Source organism: Protomyctophum bolini, assembly GCF_963924005.1.
Source record: "Protomyctophum bolini genome assembly, chromosome: 5".
Lineage (NCBI taxonomy): Eukaryota > Metazoa > Chordata > Actinopteri > Myctophiformes > Myctophidae > Protomyctophum > Protomyctophum bolini.
Window position 1 is genome coordinate 1,452,174 of NC_137866.1, and position 27,201 is coordinate 1,479,374.

Consider the following 27,201-nt stretch of genomic DNA (forward strand, 5'->3'; position numbering starts at 1 on the left):
TTATACACGGTCAAATGTTCATATACGACCGACCGACTGCAGGCCAAATATACCCTGTTGTCCTTTTCCTTTGTTACTATGTTTTGGTCCAGGCCAGCTTCACGTGCTTCAGTTTAAAATGTATGTTAATCTTTGTTATTATGTTTTGGTCCAGGTCCAGCTTCACGTGCTTCAGTTTAAAACGTATGTTCTTTATGTTATTATGTTTTGGTCCAGGCCAGCTTCACGTGCTTCAGTTTAAAACGTATGTTCTGTCCCTTGTTGGAGCTCAACAACTTAAATCACTCCCCTCTGGGACCGAGAGGTTGAGTTTGAGCCCAAAGTGTTCACAAACAACAGCCATATAATATAATATAATATATAATTCATATTAAGTCCTTCTATTTACATCATGCTCGTACGTCCTGCTGCGTTTATACGCCTCCATAACCAGCCGTGTCTCTGCATTGGAAAACTTTTTTTTTTCCGAGAATCCCTGGAATAGTATATAACGCTCTGTTCGTAGGGAAACCTCTAAAATGGCTGTCACTTGTGTGTACAGTACACCATTACAGTGTGCAGTTCGTTAGTGTACAGTACAGGCACATGGCGGTGTTTCTATGGGCTGTGTGGCGGATTAGAGGTCCATACCATAGAGTATTAAAAGGATAGAGACTGAACTGGCGCGAAGCTCCGCCCCCTCCGCTATTCATGTCAGTGGAAGTTGCTCAGTGGCGTTTTGAAGCACCCGGAAGGCTGCCGGAAGTACCGTCTATTTCCGAGCATTTCACTTCAGCATTTGGACACCACATTTTGGTGTCCAAATGCGGAAGTGCAGCTGGGCTTTAACATTGGGCGCTCGGTTGCACGGTTCGGTTTCCTCGTCAAGAATCCACGGGTCCGCCTGCAGTCCTTCCTCTTACCACTAGGGCCCAGCGCTTCAACATTGGAGTGCTCCTTGGTCCATACCGGCTGCAGGGGGTTGTGGAAGGAAGGAAGGAAGGCAGGAAGGAAGGACGGACTGAAGGACGGACTGAAGGACGGACGTCCTCATGCTTGAGACAGAGCACACCAGGAGTTCTGTGCAGCCATGGAGGACGGGGTAAAGGGATAGTCCTCGTATTTAATGTCCACGTGTCCCGATCCGGTGATGCTGTCCAACTGGGAGGACGTCTGAGGGGACACAGAGAGACAGAGAGAGAGAGAGAGAGAGAGAGAGGGACCAACGTCAAACACGCAGAATGAAGGAACGAACCAAGCTTTTAACCCATTCTGACCTGAGATCAGATTCATACGAGGTTTCCACTGGACACACACACACACACTGGTCTGATTAAACCCACTATATTCATTTGCATATTATAGAACATTGTCTTAACGGCATGAACCTTATAGAGAGTCCCTATTTTGGTGCAAACATTTGGTTAAAAAAAATGCTGATCTACAAGCTCACATCTACAAAATACACTTCATTTCCATTATATCCACACAATTTACAATTTAGGCATTTAGCAGACGCTCTTAATCCAGAGCGATTTACATTGAGCAAGAACCAAAAAAGCATGGGAATACATCACATAAAAGCATTTATCATGAAACATGCGTAAGCTAAGAAAGTAACAGTGGAATATCTATATAATGAAACTATACAAAATGTTCTGTCACTAAACAGTGAAATAAAGGTTTGGTTACAACGACTTTAAATGTCACTCGTCTCAAACTGCCAAATGGACGGAAAACATGCCATTCTTGATGTGATTGATTGATTGACGGTGTTTTTCTTTACCTGAGTGACGGAGGTGACCGTCTGGCCGGCGTACGGGGAGGGGGCCATGCTGGGCTCGCTCTTAATGGTGGAGGCGTGTTCTGACACCGACCGGGACCCCGGGGAGCTGGAGGTGGAGCCCCCTGGTGGAGGGAGGGAGGGAGGGATGGGTTAATTCATGTCTAAGTCATTTAGCTCCTCCTCCTCTCACAGAATTTATACATACAAAGAGAGACGGTTGGTATGACACTAGCACGCACACACGCACGCACGCATGCACGCAAGCACGCACACACACACACACACACACACACACACACACACACACACACAGCAGTGTTGTTGTGTATATTATATCTCCCTATCTATTTTCCGCCGCACCTGTGGAGCTTTTGTTCTTGGCCATCTTGGGTTTGCGTTTCCGGGTCTGAATGCTCTCTTTCTTCATGGCCAGAGGCCTCGCCACCTGGAGGGAGGAGGAGAGGAACACACATTAGCCTCCCGCTATACGCGACAGATAGCATACATACTGGATAACACACATTAGCCTCCCGCTACGGCTACGCGACCGATAGCATACATAAATAACAGCAGAGGCACCACAGCGTGTCATGTCAACCCGGCCATGCGGGCTAACCTCCTCCTCCTCCTCCCATCCTCCCACAATAACACTACCTCTGATAACAATGACCGTGATGCCCTTGGACTTTGGAGGGCTTTTTATTTTATTTTAATGCTTGGCAAATAACGAGCTGCTCACTTACTGTAAGGCTCTCCCAAGGTCCCCCTCCCCTCCTCCCCCCCACCCCCCCTCCCCCTCCCCCTCCCCCTCACCCCCCCCCCCCCCCTCACATAGAGGCTACAGTAACGTGAGAAAACACAGTTCAAAAGAGCAATAGTTATTGTACTCCATGTCTGTTACATTCTGAGGCATTTGACCTCCCAAAAGAGTGGTCCCCCGGCCTAGGGGACCCCTGTAGGGGTCCTTGAGGGAGTTCCAGAGGGTCCCCCGCGCATGCAGCTAAAGGATAGTTTGGAACCAAATGGACCCTTATGGTGATGGGTCTGTAACTTCCATGTGTACACTCTCAGACTTTACAATATACAGTACATTGGGGGTTCCATGAGATAGAAATCCCTAATTCAGGTCAAACTGTGGGGTTGAAATGGTTGAAAATCACTGAACCGTAGATAAGGGTTTTACAGTGTGTTACGCAAACCAAAGTGCAGCTGAAGCCGTGCACGCGCTGGGAAAATAAACAGGTTTGAGGCTAAATCTGGCAATAATGATCAGTTTCCAGGAAATTGTATTTGCTCAAGTTGTGGCATTGAGGATTATTTACGCAACATCGGCCTTCCAGATGATCATGCTGTGGAAGCTATACCGGTAAAATATGATTGACATATTTAGCTCCTTTAAACACTGCAATGGGATGGTGACAAAAATGAAACAACACGATGATAAAACATGCGTCAAAGACACATTCGACATGTTAATTCATTAGCATTATGTCTGAGGCTCCACTGCATAGGGGTCTAACGATAATAGTGGGTCCGCGTCAATATGCCGACGGTCCATTGGTCCGATCGACAACCTACCTCAAACCCTCACCCTAACCCTAACCTCCCCCAGGGCAGACACCTAAACCTAACCACCCACCCTCTCCCGACCCCCAGCGCACCTCGGACGGAGCAATGGTCCGTCGGATCATAGGGTGCTTCCGGATAATAGTAACAGCATCGAAAAATCAATTTTAATTTCAATTGAAAGAAATGGATAGAATGGATTGTAATGGCGATCTGAGATGGACGATCCAGTGCTGTGCTAACAACACAGCTAGCTAACCGGCTAACGTGAGTAGCATTATGGGTCGCTCGATCGAATGCACTAGAAAAGCGCAATTGCCGAAGGGCTTCGGCAATGGCGCTGAAAGTATTAAGAATGAGTTAATTATCGGTATTCAATCAATCAGTCAGTCAGTCAGTGAGTCAGTCAGTGAGTCAGTCAGTGAGTTCCGCCGTACCCCGTGCAGCTTCATGTAGAGTCCACAGGCGTTGCAGACCGGCTCCCCCTCTGCGTTGCGGCGCCACAGTGTGGTGGTGCTGGTATGACAGTTGGTGCAGCACAGCCCCGCGCGCCGGGATGTGGTCTGCTGCAGGTGAGCACACATCACATCCTGTTACATCACATCCTGTTACTCAGTGTTGGTCACACAGCGAGCAAAACAATAATAATAATACTACTACTAATAATAATCATCATCAAAATCATAATCATAATCATAATGATTCTGTTTGCCTGCATGAGACCTTGATGTACAATCTAGGGTTATTCTCATGCAAAACACACGCACGCACTTGCTCGCGCACGCACGCACACACGCACGCACACACGCACACACACACACACACACACACACACACACACACACACACACACACACACACACACACACACACACACATATAATTTTGTTTGTGACCTATTTTTGTTCCTGGTCTAAATGCAGGAAAACACAACAAAGTCTAATGTAAATAATAAACATAATAGCAGTAGGCTAATATTAATAATAAAATTCTAATAACAACCAAATAATAATAATAATAATAATAATAATAATAATAGGATATAATTGTTATTATTTTAATTATGCATCTCTAAACATATACAGTATGATCAAATTAGCCAGCTTAATGTTTTCAATTCATTTAATTATTATTGTGTATTTGTTTATTTTCAAAATGTGCTACATTTTCCCACATTAGAAAAACAAAGCGCCACTTCGATACAGTAGCCTACTACTACTCTGAGTCACATGGTTTCCTTTCCTCCAACCAGGGCCAGGAGGGCCTTGTCTAAAAACGGCCAGCCAGTACAAGGTCAAGGCCAAGGTCGCAGGAGGACGAATACAAACAGAGGGGAAGAGAGACGTGCCCTCGGGAGGAAAACTCATAACTCCATTTTTGAGGGTTTTTTTTTTTTTTCTCCATACATCAGTGCTATTAACCCATTTTGACCTGAGATCAGATTCTAAAAAATGTCTGTTTGAAAATGACAGTTTTCTGAAAAAGCCATATGTTTCTATGTCAGTCAGCAGACCTACAAGCTCGTAGCTTGTAGATCTGCTATTTTTAAATAGCTAAAGCATTACATAATGCTAACACCAACAAGGGTTTTTTTTTTCCTAATTTCCTTAAAACGTATATTTTTAATTTCCTGAAAAATGAACATTTCGGAGTTATGAGGTTTTCCTCCGGACAGCAACGCTATATATGCTCGTTGGTGGGGGGAACAGATAGGGAGACGCACACAGCTGCTCTCCATGCATGGGAACCACTGCAGCCGTGAGGAGGCCTTGACATGCCGGGCAGTGGCGTGCCCTATATATACAGCCCAAAGTGTCAACATGATGCATTTATCTATTTACCTTCATATTTAACCAAGACTATAATATACTAAAAATATTGGGCAACCAGACTAATAACATTCACAACAAATAATTACAAACTTTGTTTTTCTTCAGTAGCCTAATTTCATGAAGAAATCAAATACATTCCATGAAACAAATGTTATGTTTGTAAGAAGTATAGTGGAATAGAATATAGCCGATCTACAAGCTTACAACACCTTTTTGTGAGCTTGTAGATCTGCCCTTTTCACTGTATACTTTGGGTCCCGGTGCAAACATCTAATTTCTCTTTTGGGTCACAGGCAAAACACGGGGACCTGTACTGCAGGCCTGTAGCTTAACCCATTCAGCCTGAGATCCCCTTTTGGTGTTTTAAGCATTATAAACAATAGCAGATCTACAAGCTCATGCATATATAGCGCCGTATGTTTGCAGAGCTGAGTAAATCTGCAATTTTTTGGGGGAAAAAAGTGAAAATGTGGCGCAAATGTTTGAATATATATTCTTTCAGAGCGAACTTTTTTTTTTTAAACTCAAACTACATTTTCAGATGGAGGCCAAAACAATAGCCTACAGATAACCCTGGCATGAAAGGGGTTGAGCACCACTCACAGAATATTATATATTTAGGTTTATATAGGATTTAGAGAAGCCATTCTTTGTTATAGAATGCAGGCCTCTGCAGGTCAATCAACATGCTAATCTGATACCAGGCGTTCCTGTGGTTTTTAAACTCAAATGGGGGGGGGGGGGGGGGGGGGGTCCCTGGAACATCATATTTTCAGATGGAGGCCAGAAATAGCCAGACACAGATAACCGGGTATAACTGGGAGGTCATTGACAGAAAACATATACATTTATCAGAAAACTGTTTTCTAGAAGCATGCATTGTTTTATAGAATGGGCCTCTGCCTCGCGTTAACCAACATGCTAATCTAAACGTTTAGCGTTTCTGTGGTTTTTAACCCATTTTGGGCTAGTGGAAACCCTTTTGGTGTTAGCATTATGTTATGTTTTATAGCTATTGAAAAATAGCAGATCTACAAGCTCGTAGCGCGCCACCGAGTGGCGCACTACGAGCTTGTATAGGTCTGCTATTTTTGAAAAATCGAAGAATAGAAACATTAGCTTTTTCAGAAAACTGTCGGGATGTATAAAAGACATTTTTAGAATCTGATCTCAGGTCCCTGCATGCTGGAACATCATATTTTCAGATGGAGGCCAGAAATAGCCTACACAGATAACCGGGTATAACTGGGGGGTCATTGACATGACCACTGACAGAAACATATAGGTTTTTCAGAAAACTGTTTAAGCCATTGTTTTACAGAATGGGCCTCATGCTATGGTCTTATTGTTTTACAGAATGGGCCTCATGCTATAGTCTTATAGTTTTACAGAATGGGCCTCATGCTATAGTCTTATAGTTTTACAGAATGGGCCTCATGCTATAGTCTTATAGTTTTACAGAATGGGCCTCATGCTATAGTCTTATAGTTTTACAGAATGGGCCTCATGCTATAGTCTTATAGTTTTACAGAATGGGCCTCATGCTATAGTCTTATAGTTTTACAGAATGGGCCTCATGCTATAGTCTTATAGTTTTACAGAATGGGCCTCATGCTATAGTCTTATAGTTTTACAGAATGGGCCTCATGCTGTAGTCATAGTTTTACAGAACGGGCCTCATGAATGCTAGTCTTACCAGGCGTTTCTACATTGTTTTACAGAATGGGCCTCATGCTATAGTCTTATTGTTTTACAGAACGGGCCTCATGCTATAGTCTTATTGTTTTACAGAATGGGCCTCATGCTATAGTCTTATTGTTTTACAGAACGGGCCTCATGCTATAGTCTTATTGTTTTACAGAACGGGCCTCATGCATGCTATATGGTCTTACCAGGCGTTTCTGCGGCTTGATGAGCGGGCGGTTGATGCCGTTCATCTTGTGGTACAGCCCACAGGCGTTGCACAGGTAGTGGCCCGTCCCGTCACGCCGCCACAGCGGCGTGGAGATGGAGCCGCAGTTCACACACTCACGGCCTTCACCGGGGAACTCCTCCATCAGGTCTGAGGAACACAACGTTATAATCACGTTAATATCACATTATAATCACAGGAATACAACGTTATAATCACGTTAATATCACATTATAATCACGTTAATATCACATTAATATCACATTAATATCACATTATAATCACATTAATATCACATTATAATCACATTAATATCACATTATAATCACGTTAATATCACATTAATATCACATTAATATCACATTATTATACCATCAATCACATTATTATAACATATCAATCACATGGGAAAATATATAACATTATACCATCAATGAATGGAGAATGTAACAGCCTATAGACCTTAAAGAAAATAGTAATAATAATAATAATAATAATAATAATAATAATAATAATAATAATAATAATAATAATAATAATAATAATAATATACTATAGGCCTCCATCTTGCGCGACCCTTATCCCTAAACATATATATTTGCCTTTTTTTTTTTTACTATTTTGAAAAACATTTTAAAATAGTTCAACTAATCCATGCAAATCGAGACATTGTGAGCTTGTAGATCGGCTATTTGAACTATTTTAAAAGTAGATACAGTAAAAAAAAAAAAAAAAGGCAATTTCGTTTAGGGATAAGGGTTGCATATTATAGCCCTTAAGTGATATAATAATATTGGCGCAAAATGATTTTTCATCAACTGATGAGTGGATTGAGTGCAGGTCGCGTGTCGTAAGGCGCTTCTTGGAGTTCGTTCCGGGGGAGGAATTTACCCCCCCCCCTCCCCGCCCCCCCCAACACATGCACGCCACGCACACACATCCCACATCCTCTGATGAGCAGAGATCAAACCCGGCCGGGCCCGGATCGGATGAATCAATATTATAGGGACAGACAGGAGACATGTTTTTGGCCTATAGACTGCACGGAGGAATCCGACTGAGTGAGGCCGGCGGGGGTCGGCCCGGGTGGAGGATCTGAGGGGTCGGGTTGGATGCGTCGTGCAGCACGGCGGATTGGCGGAGGGGAGGGGAGGGGAGGGGGGAGAGAGAGAGAGAGGGTCGCAGCCCGCGTGGAATGTGAATGGGGCTCTTATTCTTATCTTATCAGCCTCAATGATCCAGAGGGGTCCCCGCATCCATCACAACATCTGACACGCGACGGACTCCGAACATTAATTGCCCGAATTCCTAATCCTTCCATTAAGGGCGAGAGAGACAGCGTGTGGGCATATTGATAGGGCCACTATATATATTTATATATATATAAATATATAGGCCTCTATATTACAACAATAATTATACTCATGTTGGTTTTTTTACCTTTCTGATTTATACTAGAAATGTTAGATAACATAATGGATTCGATAAGCAATTTACCCCCCGTTTTTCCTTTTCTTTTCTTTTTTTCCAAAGTGTCAATAAATCTAAGCAACAGCTAGGCCTAAATGAGACCCTAATATATCAGGCAGACAAACAGGCAGGCTGGATAAAATACAGAAACAATTCAATCAGCCCTCGAGTCATTTGTCACCACGAGGTGTGAAATATAGCCCATTAACTCGGTCAAATCAACACACTCCACTCGAGCATGCGTCAGCCCGCCGTCTGCGTTTGAAACCCTTGATCACCCTTGATATAAATAAATACGCGGCAATCATGTCCTATATTAAAAGGATATAGGTTTGTTTTGTTCAGAAGTCAACTTCACATTAAGAAACATTTCAACGTCCTTAATCCTTATACAACAACGGGAGCACAGAATACATTTCAAAGCATCAAAGATCTCTCCAGTCTGATCATTTGATCTCTCCAGTCTGATCATTTGATCTCTCCAGTCTGATGACTCTGATGACTCTGATCAAGGTACACATTATTCAAAGTGCGTCGACGTGTCATTGTTGTTCTTAGCAGTGTGTATTGGACTCTCCGTCACCACCAGAACGTTGGACTGTTGCCCTGCTGTAGCTGTGATTAAATTAGCCTTTCTAATTGATTGGATTTAGCGAGCTCTTCTTCTTCTAAAAGAATGTGTATTGTCTTGAATCCCATGTTGTCAGATTGTTTTACGTGTGATTAAATCACACATTATTGAACCTTCAACCCAAGGAATAACACACAGAGCATTGTGTTAGTCCTCTCAATGACCAATAAATAACTTAGCGACACAGTCTCTAAATGTTTTTGATGAATTTAACAAGGTGCACCCTCTTGTAAACAAGCGTATAATGCTTTATGGTGTCGTCCACTCACAGTTAACAGTATTTGTATTGAGTTGTGCTTGAAATGTAGACTGTAATTCTGCAAACTGTAAATAAATACGTCAATCAATAAATCAAATTATATAGGCTATAGTTCCCATAATAGGCCTAAACGAATTCAGAATAAGATAGTAGCCTATAAATATAAATAAAAAAGCATATTAAAATAATTTATAACGAATATTATGTTATTCATACAGCCATAAATCACTATCCAGAAGACAGTCAGGCTATTATGGCTAAAATTAGCTACTATTATTTTTTTCAATGAAATGCAAAATTATACTTGTGACTAGGCTATATAGAAGTGTCTATTTGTAGTCTCTAGATGTTTTGATGAATTGAACAAGGTGGACCCTCTTGTAAACAAGTGTAACGCTTTATGGACGCTTTAAGTGTATAGACGCTTCATAATATGAAGACCAAACCAAACGTACCCAGAGTGGAGAGTCTCATAATATGAACACCAACCCAAACATACCCAGAGTGGAGAGACTCATAATATGAACACCAAACCAAACGTACCCAGGGTGGAGAGTCTCATAATATGAACACCAAACCAAACGTACCCAGGGTGGAGAGTCTCATAATATGAACACCAAACCAAACGTACCCAGAGTGGAGAGTCTCATAATATGAACACCTCCAAACCAAACGTATACCCAGGGTGGAGAGTCTCATAATATGAACACCAAAACAAACATACCCAGAGTGGAGAGTCTCATATGAACACCAAAACAAACATACCCAGAGTGGAGAGTCTCATAATATGAACACCAAACCAAACGTACCCAGAGTGGAGAGTCTCCCGGACAGGCCTCCGGCTGCTTGCCGCCCTTGGAGGCTGATCATGGAGCCCTCGAAGTGTCCCGGCGCCCAGGAGGCCGTAGCGGCGGCCATCTCCGCGGGGGTCATGTAGTAGGGGCTGGGGTAGGACCCGGCGGAGGAGACCCCTCCGACGGCCACGGAGCGCACGGCGTGCAGCGCGCTGCCGTAGGGCTCCGCCGCGGCCCTGCTGCCGCCGCCACCGGCGTTACCTCCGAGCAGGTTCTGGGAGGAGGAGGAGACGGAGGAGGACACGGAGGAGGAGTAGGAGTCACCCCGGCCGGTGTTGCTGCTGACGGGCGGGCTGTGCGAGTAGGAGAAGCCCGGCGGAGGAGGAGGGTGGTGAGGGCTGCTGGGGGCGAACGACACCGTGGTGTCCTGTGCGGCCTGGTGGTGCGGCCAGCCGCCCAGGCCGTGGTGGTGGTGGTGGTGGTGGTGGCCGTGGTGGGAGTGGGTCTGGTGGGCGTGGTGCGGCGACGACACCACGTCGCACGGCTGCAGGTAGGGCAGCGTGGAGAGCATGGCGGGCACGCGGGCCGTGGGCACGTAGACCGGCGAGCTGGCCGCGCCGCCGCCGGGGTGCATGTAGTTCCCGGTGTCGTGCGCGTGGTACGGGGACTGGTTGGCGGACAGATACATGGCGGATGATATGATAGGAACTATGCGGGAAAAACCGCAACACAAAAAAAAGGGTTTATTTTTCGGAGAATGTCTCTCGATCTCCTCCTGGAATAAATATATCCACCCTCCAGGAAAATTATGTTTTTTCGTTGGTCACGTCAAAGAAAAACGGAGGAAAATAAAAGCAAATCGAGATTCCTGACCTATGGAGAAAAAAAAAGAATAAACACATTAGAACCATCATTATTAATATTAAAAAAGAATAAGATCAGATAATAAACACATTCATTAGAACCATCATTATTAATATTAAAAAAATAATAACTAAACACATTCATTAGAACCATCATTATTAATATTAAAAGAATAAGATCAGATGAACACATTCATTAGAACCATCATTATTAAAATATGGAGAGCTCAGAAATACAGTGAAAATATAATATAGGCCATTCGTCACTTTTCGGTCTCACAATGAGCACCTGGCAGTGGCACGTTGTCACAAAGTATTTTTTTGTATCTACTAAAAACAAAATAAATACATATAATTAAACGTGTTGAGAAGGCACATATAGGCCTATAGTTGTAATAAATAATATATTTCATGGATGAGAGAGTGAGAGAGAGAGAGAGAGAGAGAGAGAGAGAGAGAGAGAGAGAGAGAGAGAGAGAGAGGGCCCTGCACGGGAAAAGAGACATAAAAAAAGTTGAAGACCGATCATCGATATCACAATATATGTTCCATCATCATCATCATCTGTATCACCGTGATTGACATTAAACGGATTAAAATGACACTATAATGATATCTGTCCGTCTACAGATAGGCTAGAGCCGAACTATCGGCGACCCCATGGTGATATAATCCATGCACTTAATAATATGTTCTCTCCGCATATCATTAAATCATAACTATATAGATAGCCTACAGCATGGGAACCACATCAAACAACACAATAGATAGCCAAGCCCTCTCTTCTCTTCCATAATCTGACATATTTCTATATCAATAGGGCGAGCGACGCAAATCACATAAAACGTTGATAAAAAGCCGCGGCAGCGCGCAGGCATAAATTCCCATTCCATTCCATTCCATTCCAAGGGCTCTCTCTCTGTGTTATTATCTCACCAGATAAGGACGGTCGGTCTGGGTGGTGATAAAACAACTCCTTATAGCCTGTACAGAACGCAGTGGAAAACAGTGCAGGGAAAACGTTGTTCTGCACTGACTCCACAGCCTGGATATAGTCCTATAGTCCTTTAGAGAGACCCAGCCAGCCAGCCAGCCAGCCAGCAGAAAGACAGACACAGCCGCGGAAGACTTTCGGTCCGCGACTCCTCACTGCAGTCAGAAGAAACTTTTTTTAAAGATATATCCGACAATATAGTTTTCAAAAGACGAGACGACCCGGACCAAACAGGGGAAAAAAAACCAAACAAATAATTTTCTGCATGCGTTTGTATATAATAGTCCTTATAGTGATTCGGCCCTCTCTCTCTCCTCGCTGCTATCTGAAGATAGTTAGTGTCGCTGATAATTAGCTGATATAACTGACGGTGCTGCTATATCCCCTCCTCCCCCCCCCCCCCCCCCCCCTCCTCCTCCTCCTCCGTGGAACTGTTGTATTACGGGGCGAAAACACGTGACGTATTCGGGCTGTTCCAAGGTAGGTCTGTTGGGTGGAGGAGGAGGAGGAGGGGGGGAGGCCTAAACTTAATGATTGATTGATTGATTGAAATCTTTATTAACAGTTTGCAGAATTACAGTACATTTCAAGCACAAACTCAATACAAAGACTGTTAACTGTGAGTGGACGACCCAATTAAGCCTTACACTTGTTTACAACAGGGTCCACATTGTTCAATTCATCAAAACATTTAGAGACAAACAAATAGACACTTCTATGTAGTTAAAGAACAGAACAGGAATTCATCATATAGGAAGCGAAAAGGGAAAAAAAGTATATATACAGTGAGGGGAACAGGGGGATAAAAGAAAAGAAAACGAAAGACAGAGTGTAGGGCGCCTGCACACAACACCATGCGTTGATGCCATGTGTGCATATGTGCAGGCACCCAACACCACGTCCATACAAAAACATAGTACAATCCATAGTACAAAGACAAGAGTGTAGGGCGCCTGCACACAACACCATGCGTTGATGCCATGTGTGCATATGTGCAGGCACCCAACACCACGTCCATACACAAACATAGTACAATCCAGATACAAATTCAGCTTTTACAGAGGCCAGTTTCGAATTGCAGCCATCCGTAGGTGCCCTTTGAGAGCAGTTTTGAAGGAGCCAAGGGATTCACATGTCTTAATGACTGTTGGTAGGGCGTGTAATGATATTACAGTCATACCTACAGTAGACGTCTTGTCTAGTCCACTCCACGCGGACACCTTTTGCTGAATTTGCTGTTTGTTTGTTTGTTTGTGCATTAATTAAACAACTATTATAATATGCCAGAGTTTATATTTCACTGGAAGGCGATTCTATGTTGAGATTTTATAGCCTTTATTATACAATTATTAAAACAAGTTAATGATCAGACCAATCATTTTTTGTGTTGTCTTTATTTTTACATTAATTACATTAGATTTATTAATACATACGGGGCTGCCTACCATATAACCTAGACTAAAATGTAGCTTTAATTAAAGGCTATTTAGGCCTATAGGCCTACCTGTGTTTATTTTATTTTATTTTATTTTATTTTAAGAATACCGCCTTCGATTTATATAGCTTCCTCGTGATAATATAACCCTATATATTGAGATGAATTATACTCCTATAAAAACACGGATTGTTATAAAATAAATAAATGATATATAATCTGGCAGAAAGAGAAAGTCTAGCCTTATGTAGGCCTGGTCTGGTTTTATGTGTGTATGTAGGCCTGGTCTGGTTTTATGGTCGTAGCGTGTGGCCTAATGTATATATATATATAATAAATAAATGCTATAATCTGGCAGAAAGAGAAAGTCTAGCCTCGTGTACAGTATGTAGGCCTGGTCTGGTTTTATGGTCGCAGCGTGTGGCTTAATGTCTATAAACCCCGCTGTGTTTCTGTATCTCAATGTGCTCTCTATAAAAACCGATAAGAAATGCGAGCAATAACTTTACACACAATAACAATATAGGATATATGATTATGTTATCATTATCACCAACACCCTCCCACCGCCACTAAAAACAGCTCAGGGAAATTAATAGGTATAGATAATAGGAATATTGCGTATAAATACTGTTAAGTGTAAAACAGTTATTTACTCATGATGTGACATTGACAGACTGTCGCGACAGAAAGACATGATTAACAAAATGGTATTTGCGGCATTGCGGCTTTGACTGATCAAAAGCCCGCATAATATAATATAGCCTATTCCAATTAATATATATTAATATTATCTGGTAATTCAGCAACATAATACATCATACGCCAATTCTGATCAGATGTATAACATTGGCTATTTATAATCAAAGCATAGCCCCGTTTGTTTAAGCTATATGGCTGACAAATTTGCAGGCATGCATTTTCATGCATGGTATTTTGTCTATAGCCTAAAACTAATTGCTTTATAAAACGGACAATCATTTCATAAGTTTCTGTGTTATAGTGTTAATATTATAGAACATGTATACTATAGGCTATAGGAGGTATAGGCTATATAACATGACCTAATTTAAGGGTTGACAATAGCCCGGGCAGGGCAGCCTCACAGCCTGCCTATCTGTTCTCTGCTTGAAGAGCTTATCTCTCTGTGATTCAATCACTCTCACCTATAGCACGGTGCAGGTAACAGGCCGGGGCATCATTTATGCCTCTGGAGACACATCACACACACACACACACACACACACACACACACACACACACACACACACACACACACACACACACACACACACACACACGCACACAACAAGAAGAAAATAACAAGACAACGAAAGAATAAACACAAAACTATAAGGAAAAGACTAAAAGGGAGAAGTGAATTAAAGACAACAACTAGGTCGTTTACATGAGCTTTCATTAGTCAGGTTTCCCCTTGGCAAAAAATAAAATACAGAAATGTACTGAACTATATCACCATGACCACAATGATTATGTTAGCTTTGAGCCTGCTATATGGATTATGGATATCTGCTGATGAAATATTGTATTTTATACATTTTAATCAATAGCAATGTTAAAGATGAAGATACGACAACTGTATTATCTATTAAATGTGGACATACATGTAGACTGCCTTTGGCACTCTGCTATAACAGACAGCACAATAACAATAAAATTAACAAATGCATAAAATGCAATTAAAGGACCACTTCACCACTTTTCAACCTATATCTTCATATAATAGGTCCTCACTAATAATCATGATAAAATGCCATAATAGTTTTTCTACTGTGTCTCATATAGAGGGCTGTGGGCAGTTCAGAAAATCAGAAAACCTGTGAGGGGAATACAAGCTATTAGAAACTGCAGGCTTTCTAGTCCTGAAAAGTTGCAATGTGAAAATGGAAGCCATCGTTCTCACGATAATGAAAATCTAAACATTTTTGTAAAACAAAATCTTGTTTTAAAAATAAACGATGATGTCACATGGAGCACGGTTTCTAAACTGCCCACAGCCCTCCTATATGAGACACAGACTGAGTAGAAAATAATTGTGCACTTTTATCATGATTATTAGTGAGGACTTATATGAAGATAAGTGGTGAAAAGTGGTGAAGTGGTCCTTTAAGTATATTTTTCATAATTCATCCCTTTATCATGGACTGAGGATTATTTTGTATTATTCTTATTTAAAATATCCACATCAGATTGCACAAATAAATGATTGTATACCCTTATTTTAGTTAACCCATTCAGCACAGGAACCCCTTTTGGTGTTTTAAGTATGTTATACTTTAGCTATTTAAAAATAGCAGATCTACAAGTTCATAGATGTTCCATTTTTGAAAAACTGTGAAAATGTGGTGCAGATCAATGAATATATATATTCTTTTAGAGCGAATGTTTTTAACTCAAACCTTTGCTTCTCGGAGCCGGAGGTCCATGACCATGGAACTACATATTTTCAGATGGGGGTCCGCGGCCAAATACAGATAATTCTGGGGGTCCTTGACATGAAAATGTTTGAGAACCACTGACATAGAATTAGAAACACAGGGTTTTCAGAAAACTGTCAGGATTTATTTAGAGTTGTCCTCATATGGGACCCTAAAGTTTAAATTAATACTGGATACCGTTGAGCACTAAACCCCAAACACAACACAAGAGGTCAAATGTATAGAATAGAAACAGTTTATTTGTCATCATCATAGAAAAAAAACAAATTATGACAAAAAGTTGTCATAGCTGCAAAAAAGTTATAGCAATGTGAAGAAAAAAAAGGTCGTTGAGTATACATATAAAGGCATGGAATACACACACACACACACACACACACACACACACACACACACACACACACACACACACACACACACACACACACACACACACACACACACACACACACACACACACACACACACACACACACACACACACACACGCACACAGTCACACACACACACAAAATAATACAAAAGTAAAAATAAAACAAAAAATACAGCATGCAGTTTAGCATAATGGTTTGAGTATAAGTGCGGCCTCCTCAGCTCAGATATAGATATTTGACATCACTCAGTGTGTGCGTGTGTGTGTGTGTGTGTGTGTGTGTGTGCGTGTGCGCGTGTGTGTGTGCGTGCGTGCCCTATATATAAATGAAGGCAGATCGAGGCCACTCTGCTACACAGACTGTAGTTTATGGAGCCTATGTTGTGCTGTTCGCTGCACAGCACCGGGAGGCTTCCATGCTGCCTTATACTGTGTGTGTGTGTGTGTGTGCGTGTGTGTGTGTGTGCGTGTGTGTGTGTGTGTGTGTGTGTGTGTGTGTGTGTGTGTGTGTCTGTGTGTGTGTGTGTGTGTGTGTGTGTGTGTGTGTGTGTGTGTGTGTGTGTGTGTGTGTGTGTGTGTGTGTCCATGCTGCATTACTGCAGTGCAGCAGCAGCAGCAGGTGAACTAACTGAGCTAACACTGTTATCTCTTCCATAACACAAAGAACACGTCGACTTTCCCTCACCTTGCTGAAGGAACTCTGACTGGGACTGAATGACATATCAGACAGAATGGGAGAGAGAACTATAAGTTAACCCATTCTGACCTGAGATCAGATTCATACGAGGTTTCCACTGGACACACACTGGGTCTGATCAACCCATTCTGATCAGCCACTCGGTGGCGCGCTACGAGCTTGTAGATCTGCTATTTTTCAATAGCTAAAGCATAACATGATGCTAACACCAATTTACAATTTAGGCATTTAGCAGACGCTCTTAATCCAGAGCGACTTACATTAAGCAAGAACAAAAAGCATGGGGAATACATCACATAGGTGTTGGACTTAACGTCATGTCCTGTGGTTTCGAAATCATTATCTTTATGCCTTTGTTACATTTCTTAAAGTCCTCTTTCTTAAATCGTCCTCCTATATAAACCACCGCAGTGGGTGCAGGGATAGATTTACTCATTACATTTACACATTTTCTCTTCCTGGTAAGTTAGCATGCGTGCTTAAAGGGAAGTCATTGTTCTTGCATCAATAAAAATAAAAGAGTAAAGAGAAGAAATCTTGTTTGAAATGACAAAACCTGCCTATATGTCTACCAATGATGTCTTCGGTACGCAGGTTTCTGAAATGTCCACAGCCGTCCTCTGAGACACAGACCTTAGTATAAATGTCCACAGTCCTCTGAGACACAGACCTTAGTATAAATGTCCACAGACCTCTGAGACACAGACCTTAGTATAAATGTCCACAGTCCTCCTCTGAGACACAGACCTTAGTATAAATGTCCACAGACCTCTGAGACACAGACCTTAGTATAAATGTCCACAGACCTCTGAGACACAGACCTTAGTATAAATGTCCACAGACCTCTGAGACACAGACCTTAGTATAAATGTCCACAGTCCTCTGAGACACAGACCTTAGTATAAATGTCCACAGACGTCCTCTGAGACAGACCTTAGTATAAATGTCCACATCCGTCCTCTGAGACACAGACCTTAGTATAAATGTCCACAGTCCTCCTCTGAGACACAGACCTTAGTATAAATGTCCACAGACCTCTGAGACACAGACCTTAGTATAAATGTCCACAGTCCTCTGAGACACAGACCTTAGTAGCCTATAAATGTCCACAGTCCTCTGAGACACAGACCTTAGTATAAATGTCCACAGACGTCCTCTGAGACAGACCTTAGTATAAATGTCCACATCCGTCCTCTGAGACACAGACCTTAGTATAAATGTCCACATCCGTCCTCTGAGACACAGACCTTAGTATAAATGTCCACAGACGTCCTCTGAGACAGACCTTAGTATAAATGTCCACATCCGTCCTCTGAGACACAGACCTTAGTATAAATGTCCACAGTCCTCCTCTGAGACACAGACCTTAGTATAAATGTCCACAGACCTCTGAGACACAGACCTTAGTATAAATGTCCACAGTCCTCTGAGACACAGACCTTAGTAGCCTATAAATGTCCACAGTCCTCTGAGACACAGACCTTAGTATAAATGTCCACAGACGTCCTCTGAGACAGACCTTAGTATAAATGTCCACATCCGTCCTCTGAGACACAGACCTTAGTATAAATGTCCACATCCGTCCTCTGAGACACAGACCTTAGTATAAATGTCCACAGTCCTCTGAGACACAGACCTTAGTATAAATGTCCACAGTCCTCTGAGACACAGACCTTAGTATAAATGTCCACAGACGTCCTCTGAGACACAGACCTTAGTATAAATGTCCACAGTCCTCTGAGACACAGACCTTAGTATAAATGTCCACAGTCCTCTGAGACACAGACCTTAGTATAAATGTCCACAGTCCTCTGAGACACAGACCTTAGTATAAATGTCCACAGTCCTCCTCTGAGACACAGACCTTAGTATAAATGTCCACAGACGTCCTCTGAGACACAGACCTTAGTATAAATGTCCACAGACGTCCTCTGAGACACAGACCTTAGTATAAATGTCCACAGACGTCCTCTGAGACACAGACCTTAGTATAAATGTCCACAGACGTCCTCTGAGACACAGACCTTAGTATAAATGTCCACAGACGTCCTCTGAGACACAGACCTTAGTATGAATGTCCACAGACGTCCTCTGAGACACAGACCTTAGTATAAATGTCCACAGACGTCCTCTGAGACACAGACCTTAGTATAAATGTCCACAGACGTCCTCTGAGACACAGACCTTAGGCAGAAATGCACGCGGTACCATCTTTCATAATGTGTATTAGTGATGACATCCAATTATGTGAAGATATGCTAAATGGGTGAAGCAGTTCTTATTTTTCTTCTTTGTCCCAATTCCCCAAACAACTCCACGTACTGCAGGTCTAAAGTAAAAGTGCATTAATATTCATGCTTTTCTCACAACGTGTGACAGTGTGATTGAACCATGAGACGCTGCCGTGCCAAGAAAACGACTACGGTTGATGCATTGGCGGCAACTTTTGTCTAGTTAATGAATAATGTACATACATTAGTACATGCATTAGTGCATGTGTCCAAAAAAATGCCAATACCAACTTTATTCTGCAAAATGGGTATACGCGAGGGAAAGAAAAGCGTGAGCTTAATTAAATACATTATTCATTGTACTGTACATGCAACATTTTCTGCAGAAAATGAACTGCAGGCAACAGCTGGAAGCTGACAAACTCACTTTTGGGTGTTTGTGGAGCAGGCACTTTCTGCCGAAATAAATAATATATATATATATATCCCATTCTGAACGGGAACCCATTTTGGTGTTAGCATCATGTTATGCTTTAGCTATTGAAAAATAGCAGATCTACAAGCTCGTATAGCGCGCCACTCACTACGAGCTTGTAGGTCTGCTATTTTTGAAAAATCGAAGAACGACATTTTTAGAATCTGATATCAGGTCAGAATGGGTTAATCAGACCAGTGTGTGTCCAGTGGAAACCTCGTATATGCATCTGATCTCAGGTCAGAATGGGATATATATATATATCTCAGACAAGCAACAGACATAAGCACGGAACAGCAAAGGTCATCACGGCAGTTTTGTCTGTCTCAATAACTGCTTACAGGAAAGGCCCACTTCCTATACAGTAGAGGCTACTGTACCTAATGCATGCTTTGGCTGCCAGACAATGTTTACAAGAATGTATTGATAATGTGCTTCATACTCTGAGAAGTCAGCATTTTACCTAGTAGTGGCTAATATGGAAGCTTGAAAACATCACTGGTGCACTATTTATTTTTATTTATTTTGTATTAATGGTAAATGGTGCATTTATATTTATATAGCGCTTTTATCCAAGGTGTTTTACATAGATTGTGCATTACATTCATTCACATTCATTCACACACTGAAACCATGCAAGGCACCAACCTGCACATCAGGAGCAATCAGGGGTTCAGAGTCTTCTTGCTCAAGGACACTTCCACACTAACTCTGGCACAACATACAGGGTTCGAACTCGCAACCTTGTGGTTGGTTACCATCCAGCCACTTTTTAACAGATGTTTATTGGGCTTTATCCTGACAGTTTTCTTGAAAAAGCTATGTTTCTCTACGTCAGTCGTTCTCAAACACTTTCATGTCACATTTCACGATTCTTCAAAAATAGCAGACCTACAAGCTACGAGCTATTTTTCAATAGCTAAAGCATAGCATAATGCTAACACGTACCAAAAGGGGTTAAAGCCCTTCTACGTGTGCTGTCTGTCTGTCTGCCGTAACCCCCCATCATCTCTCAGTGCCCTGGAGGCCAGCCAACGAGGTGGGTTCAGAATCAGCGTGCTGTAGTTCTCGTCTCTCAGCGCGCCAGTCAGATAGGGGCCTTTATGGATGAGGTGGCGGATGACGGGCTGACCGCTACACACCGCCGCCTCGTTCGGGCCGTCCATCACAGCCATCTGTGAGTCGGGGGGGGGGTGGGAGGGGGGGGGGGGGGGGGGGGGTCGGTGGGGGGCTCGTGGCACAATTACAGTCCCGGTCAGTCTATGGTTAACACATTCTGGGCGGGAACCCTTTTTTTGTTGTGTTTTGTCTTTTAAGCATTATGTTATATAATTATACTTTAGCTGTTGAAAAATCTCAGATCTACACCAGCTGATAGCTGGTATAGCCCGTAGAGCTCGTAGAGCTTGTCCTTGACATATTGAGCACATGCACTGCCATACAGAAACTATAGGTGTTTCAGATAACTGTCAGGAATTACATTCTAAGACATTTTCTTAATTTCGACGTCATGGGCTGTCACGGTACATATGAGACAAGGTGTTGGACCCAAATGCAGAACCACAGATGTAGGAAGGCAGAACCACACATGTAGGAAGGCAGGCAGATGGAAGTTTAAATGACGATGTATTTACCAACACCAACACAGGACACACATGGGCTGGACACACCAGAACATAAACTATATTCAAGCAGGGAACACAAGGAGCCATGAGGGTGTGAGTAGAAACAGGGAAAACAATACACAGGTAACAGAACTAACAATCAACACCGGGATAGGCTGGGAGACTTAACAGGACACAGGTGGAGAGAACTACATAACCCAGGGAGCTGAGACAACACAGGAAACAGTAAGACATCACTACAAAATACAAGTATACAATTAACAGACAAATCATGACACAGGCCTGAATGGGTTAAGTCAATAAAAAGTGAGATCCCACGAATGCCGGTGCAGTTTTTCCCCACATGGCGTAAAGTGAGTATCTGATATGTCTCTGTCTCCTCCTGTCACATGTCTGCTATAATGTCTGTCCTGATTGGCTGACTAATATACTGTAGCATCACAATCATTCAAACAATTTATTTGTTGGCTAAAATGGCAAATATATTTTGATTGATTTGATTGATTGTTTATTTATTTTCCTGTCATGCACACCTTGTGCCCAACCCTCATGGGTTTATAAGACACCATTTCACATTTGCAATTACAGCATTGTTTTACATTACATAATTTATGCATTTTACAGCATGTTTACGTTACATAATTCATTATATTACACCTCAGATGTATACAGAGAGTACTCTGTCTTCTTTCCCAAGCTTGACAAATAAAATCTGCTACAACGAAAGTCCCTTTGGCAAAACATATCTCCATTTTTACATAGTCATTTAAATCTAGGAAATCCCCACATATAGAAGACATCTTATTAACCAAAACATCCCTTAAGTCATCGTATTTAGAGCAGTAAAACAGAAAGTGAACTTCGTTTTCAATATATACAAGCTCACAGTGCATCACACTGCATGAGCTTGTACATCTGCTATTTTAGCTTTTTTTTGGGGTAATTGTTTTCTTTTTTAGATGTTTGGATATTAATCTTCTCTTCCTGGGGGTCCCTTGCAGGCAGAACCTTTTCACATGGGGGTTCTGTGGCCGAATACATCTGGGGGTCCCGTGACATGAGAAGGTTTGAGAATCACATGCTCTAAACACAAGACATGCCTTTTAACTTTGATCCCCCTCTAACAGGGTCTACTAACAGGACGCCACTGTCCTTTGCGGTCACATTCTTTGGCCTCGCGTGGAATTCTGTCCTCTATCTTCATTTTCCATATACAGGCCTGCAGATAACTGAGGAATCTGCAGGGATGGGTTTTATTGTCCAAGAAAGGACAGCTTGAAGATGGTCCTCCTGTGTGTGTGTGTGTGTGTGCGTGTGTGTGCGTGTGGGTGCGTGCGTGCATGCGTGCGTGCGTGCGTGCGTGCGTGCGTGCGTGCGTGCGTGCGTGTGTCTGTCTCTCTGACTGTCTGTTTATCTGTGTTTATTCCTGCATATTTGTGAACACAAAAACCCGATGGCCCTCCGTGTAGGAGATATAGGAGAATATTCGGCGAAAAAACATCTTGCGAAATATATACGTCAATAGCTGATCTATATATATACTAGCTCCCAAAGCAGCCGCATTGTGTGGTTTGTAGATCGGCTAATTCTGCTATTTGCCTTACATTACAACAAAGCACGGGCTTTTTAAGTGGTTCAGATTGTGTTATGATCAAACCGCTGATATGGTTTCAACCAGACTTCATTCATCACTCACACATTAAAACCTTATCGAGGACTCAGTGGTTCTGCATTCCCTTAACCCATTTAGACCTGAGGACGTGTCTGTGTCACCAACACCTCATAGCTTTTAACCACTTTCACCATTATTTAAAACGTTATATCTGTTGAAAAATAGCAGATCTACAAGCTCATAGCGCGGCACCGAGTGCCGCGCTATGAGCCTGTATGTCTGCTATTTTAGAAAAATGAAAATGTTTTGGAACAGTGAACATTTCTAACTCAAATGTTTTCTTCTGCAGGGGCCGGGGTCCCTCATGGAACAACATATTTTCAGATGGGGGGTCGGTGGCCAAATACAGATGATTCTGGGGGTCCCTGGCATGACATGGTTTGAGAACCTGCATGATACAGAAACTGTCATGATGTAGAAGACGTTGGTGTATAATCTGGTCTGGGGTCTCAGTGGGTTTAAACCGTTAGAACCTGGTCTGGGGTCTCAGTGGGTTTAAACCGTTAGAACCTGGTCTGGGTCTCAGTGGCTTTAAACCGTTAGAACCTGGTCTGGGGTCTCAGTGGGTTTAAACCGTTAGAACCTGGTCTGGGTCTCAGTGGGTTTAAACCGTTAGAACCTGGTCTGGGTCTCAGTGGGTTTAAACCGCCGTAAGGAGCTGTTGGTGAGGACGTGCTCCAGTAAGACGTTGAGAGGCTGACATGTAGAGAAGAAGGTTTAGACACAGAGAAGGTTTACACACAGAGAAGGTTTACACACAGAGACAAACCCAACAGGGAGGGGAAAGCCAAGATAACCACCGTGTCTGCCGTGTGATTCCCTGCTTCACTTCGTAGCAGACATTCAGATTTTACGGGGGCCATTCGTTCGAATCGCAGGGACTGCTCCTGTCGCAAGTTGATGATGTCATATTATGCCCATGTGTGGTCTAAACTAATGGAATTATGGAATGCATATATATGCTAATAAAAAATCAACTTCATAGTTTCTAGAAACCTCGTATGAATCTGATCTCAGGTCAGAATGGGTTAACTTTGATCCCCCTATTTTTCTAAAAGAATTATTATGACATGAGAAATGAGACTTTAAACTAGTGACTGGAAGCAGAAAGTATTCATGACCATGTTTATTAAGGTAATACAGTCTAGGTGAAGTTGGGCCCGAATACATGGACCTCTATGGAGATATGGGGTTTTTTGGGCCCAATGACAGACAGCGCCACAACAGGCCATTATATGAACTTTCAGGAAGTCCCGATTTTCCTTAGTGAAATATCTGTCTGACTGCCCCCCTGGTTAAATATCTGTCTGACTGCCCCCCCTGGTTAAATATCTGTCTGACTGCCCCCCTGGTTAAATATCTGTCTGACTGCCCCCCTGGTGCACACCCCCAGCAGCAGCGCTCCAATGCTGGGGAATGTGGAGTAGGAGTCAGGCTAATCTCCAGCGCCCATGAGAGACTGGCTCCTGTCTGCCTGGCGGCCACTTCCCTATCTGGGTGTTTCATTTCAGGCTGTCAGGCCCTATCTCTGCCGCCGCTGGCTGGCTGGCTGGGGCCTGCTGGGGCTGCTGGAGCTGCTGACTGGCTGGCTGGCTGGCTGACTGGCTGACTGGCTGGGGCCTGCTGGGGCTGCTGACTGACTGGATGGCTGGGTGACTGGCTGACTGCAGCACCGCTGCTGTGCCTGCGCACGCACGCAAAATATACTTAATGTACCGCAATAAAGGTATACACTTTTCCACAAATACGGTAGCAGATCTAAGCTAGAAGGGCCTTGACATGTTATGACAATAATAAGGCCCCTTTCAAGTTGAAAGCAAATGCAAGGGAGACAACATGTTGATATGGAGTTTATTAAAGTAGAACTTGCAGGTGAACCATAATATACCAGAGGGTCACAAAGACACATTTATGTAAATACACTGGGATACACACATATCAACTCATTTATGTAAATACACTGCAGGGAAGACACATAATCATTTATGTAAATACACTGAAGACACATATCAACTCAAGGACAATCAACACAGGGATTGGCTGAGCCAAAACGGGACAGTAGACAATAAACAAATCTTACCATCGTCCAATGGTGTCGTGCAATGAAAATACGTGAATTAAGCTCACAGTGCAACGCGTGGTGAGCTTGTAGATCTGGCGTTTTCGGCTTTAGTTCCACAAATTCTTTCACTCTCTATATATATATATATATATATATATATATATATATATATATATATATATATATATATATATATATATAGGCATATCACTGCCTGCTTGCTCTCTCTCTCTCTCTGTGCTGTGAGTCAGGGTCGTGCACACATAGACATCAACGGGGGCTTCAGCCCCTGGCCTTTTACCCATCTGTAAAACAACTGACCTTTCCAGACCACGATTTACTTATTTACGAAATAAATGCAAATGCCCTCCTCTCCTCTCCTCTCCTCTCCTCTCCTCTCCTCTCCTCTCCTCTCCTCTCCTCTCCTCTCCATACCGGAAGGAAGGCAGCATTCAGGGGGAATTGCTTTTATATTATATATTTATTATTCTAAATTAAAATAAGTTAGGCAATACTCCAATAAACTGGTGTGAGATGTGACAATGTCAGTGATCAGTCATGTGTACTGCAGTGTATGGATGTATGGAGTGTGCTGTGTTAAGGTCCGGCTCGCAGACCATAACAAAGAAGGGAAAGAAGCATGGGATAAATGCAAAAATGTAATTTATTAAATAGAATAATTAAGTTTAAAGTAGAACGAACAAATGTTTCCAACAAAAACTTGGCAGGGAAACTGAACTGCCACCACAAACTCAACTGAGAACTGAACAGTCAAACAAACAATATGCTCTGTGTGGCCCAGGTGGAAGAGAAAGAACCACTGGCAAGGTGGCTCTTTTATAGTGATTGGAGGCACTGGCCAGCTGCCTCCAATCCTTGATTGCCACAATTCTCCAACCAGGTCCCATCACACTGAAAGACAGATTACTATTAGTAAAGCACACACAAACCCTGACATAGGCCCTGGGGCCGTCACAGCTGTGTGTGAGTGTTGTAAAAGGTGTGCAACTGCTTGGAAAGAGAGCTGGCCTGAGAGCATGGCAGGAGGGGCCCTTAAATACTCTCCCAGACCACACCCCACTCAGGTGTACACAGGTGGCCTGACGGCCTGCTCCACTCTGCCCTAATCACCCAGGCTGCCAGATATCCTGCTGTGCAGAGGCAGAGGGGGGGGGCAGGGCCGTCACACTTAACACAGTATTTTTGCGTTGAACAAATGTGTGTATAAATCCATGTCGTTACACCTGCATCTCCACTATAGCTAAATAGTGCTGGGTTTGCGCCCGGAACATAGCTCATATACAAGCTCTCAACGCATCGCGCGCTGTGACGCGTTGTGACGCGTTGTGAGCTTGTAGATCTGCTATTTTTGTCCAAAAGTGATTTCGGCCTCTACTGCACGTCCCTGCTGTGAGTATCCTCTCTCTCTCTCTCTCTCTCTGTCTCTCTGTCTCTCTCTCTGCCTCTCTCTCTGTCTCTCTCTCTCTCTCTCTCTCTCTCTCTCTCTCTGTCTCTCTCTCTCTCTCCTATACCTTGTAATATTGAATCAGTTCCTTATCGTTTCTCCACTTAATCTCCTGCAGATTGAGGCCTTTTTTTGTCCAAACAACCGTAGAGTTAAACAGGGTGTGAAACACCTCCTCCCCCAACGTCCATAAAGGACCATTTACACAGATCATTTACCCACCGCTCCACAGCTCACACACACACACACACACACACACACACACACACACACACACGCACGCACGCACGCACGCACGCACGCACGCACACACACACACGCACACGCACACGCACACGCACGCACGCACGCACGCACGCACGCACGCACGCACGCACGCACGCACGCACACACACACACACACACACACACACACACACACACACACACACACACACACACACACACACACACACACACACACACACACACACACACACACACACACACACACTGCCAGACTCACTAGCTGCAAACAAGCAACATGGATGATGGGAGAGGGAGGAGTCTCTGTGCGTGTGTGCGTGCGTGCATACTTGCATACGTGTGTGTGTGCCTGCGTGTGTGTGTGTGTGCGTGTGT

At 43.0% G+C, this 27,201-nt stretch overlaps 1 protein-coding gene across 1 annotated transcript; it reads right to left on the reverse strand.

The window, feature by feature from the left end:
* Positions 1–1,029: 1,029 nt before the first annotated feature.
* On the reverse strand, positions 1,030–20,931 carry gata5 (GATA binding protein 5; the record flags this gene model as incomplete). The annotated part of the gene is made up of 7 exons (XM_080764450.1): positions 1,030–1,152; positions 1,766–1,887; positions 2,126–2,210; positions 3,769–3,897; positions 7,056–7,225; positions 10,245–10,937; positions 20,793–20,931. The coding sequence occupies 7 exons, from the start codon at positions 20,929–20,931 to the stop codon at positions 1,030–1,032; spliced, it is 1,461 nt and encodes a 486-aa protein (XP_080620576.1).
* Between the last annotated feature and the right edge of the window lie 6,270 nt (positions 20,932–27,201).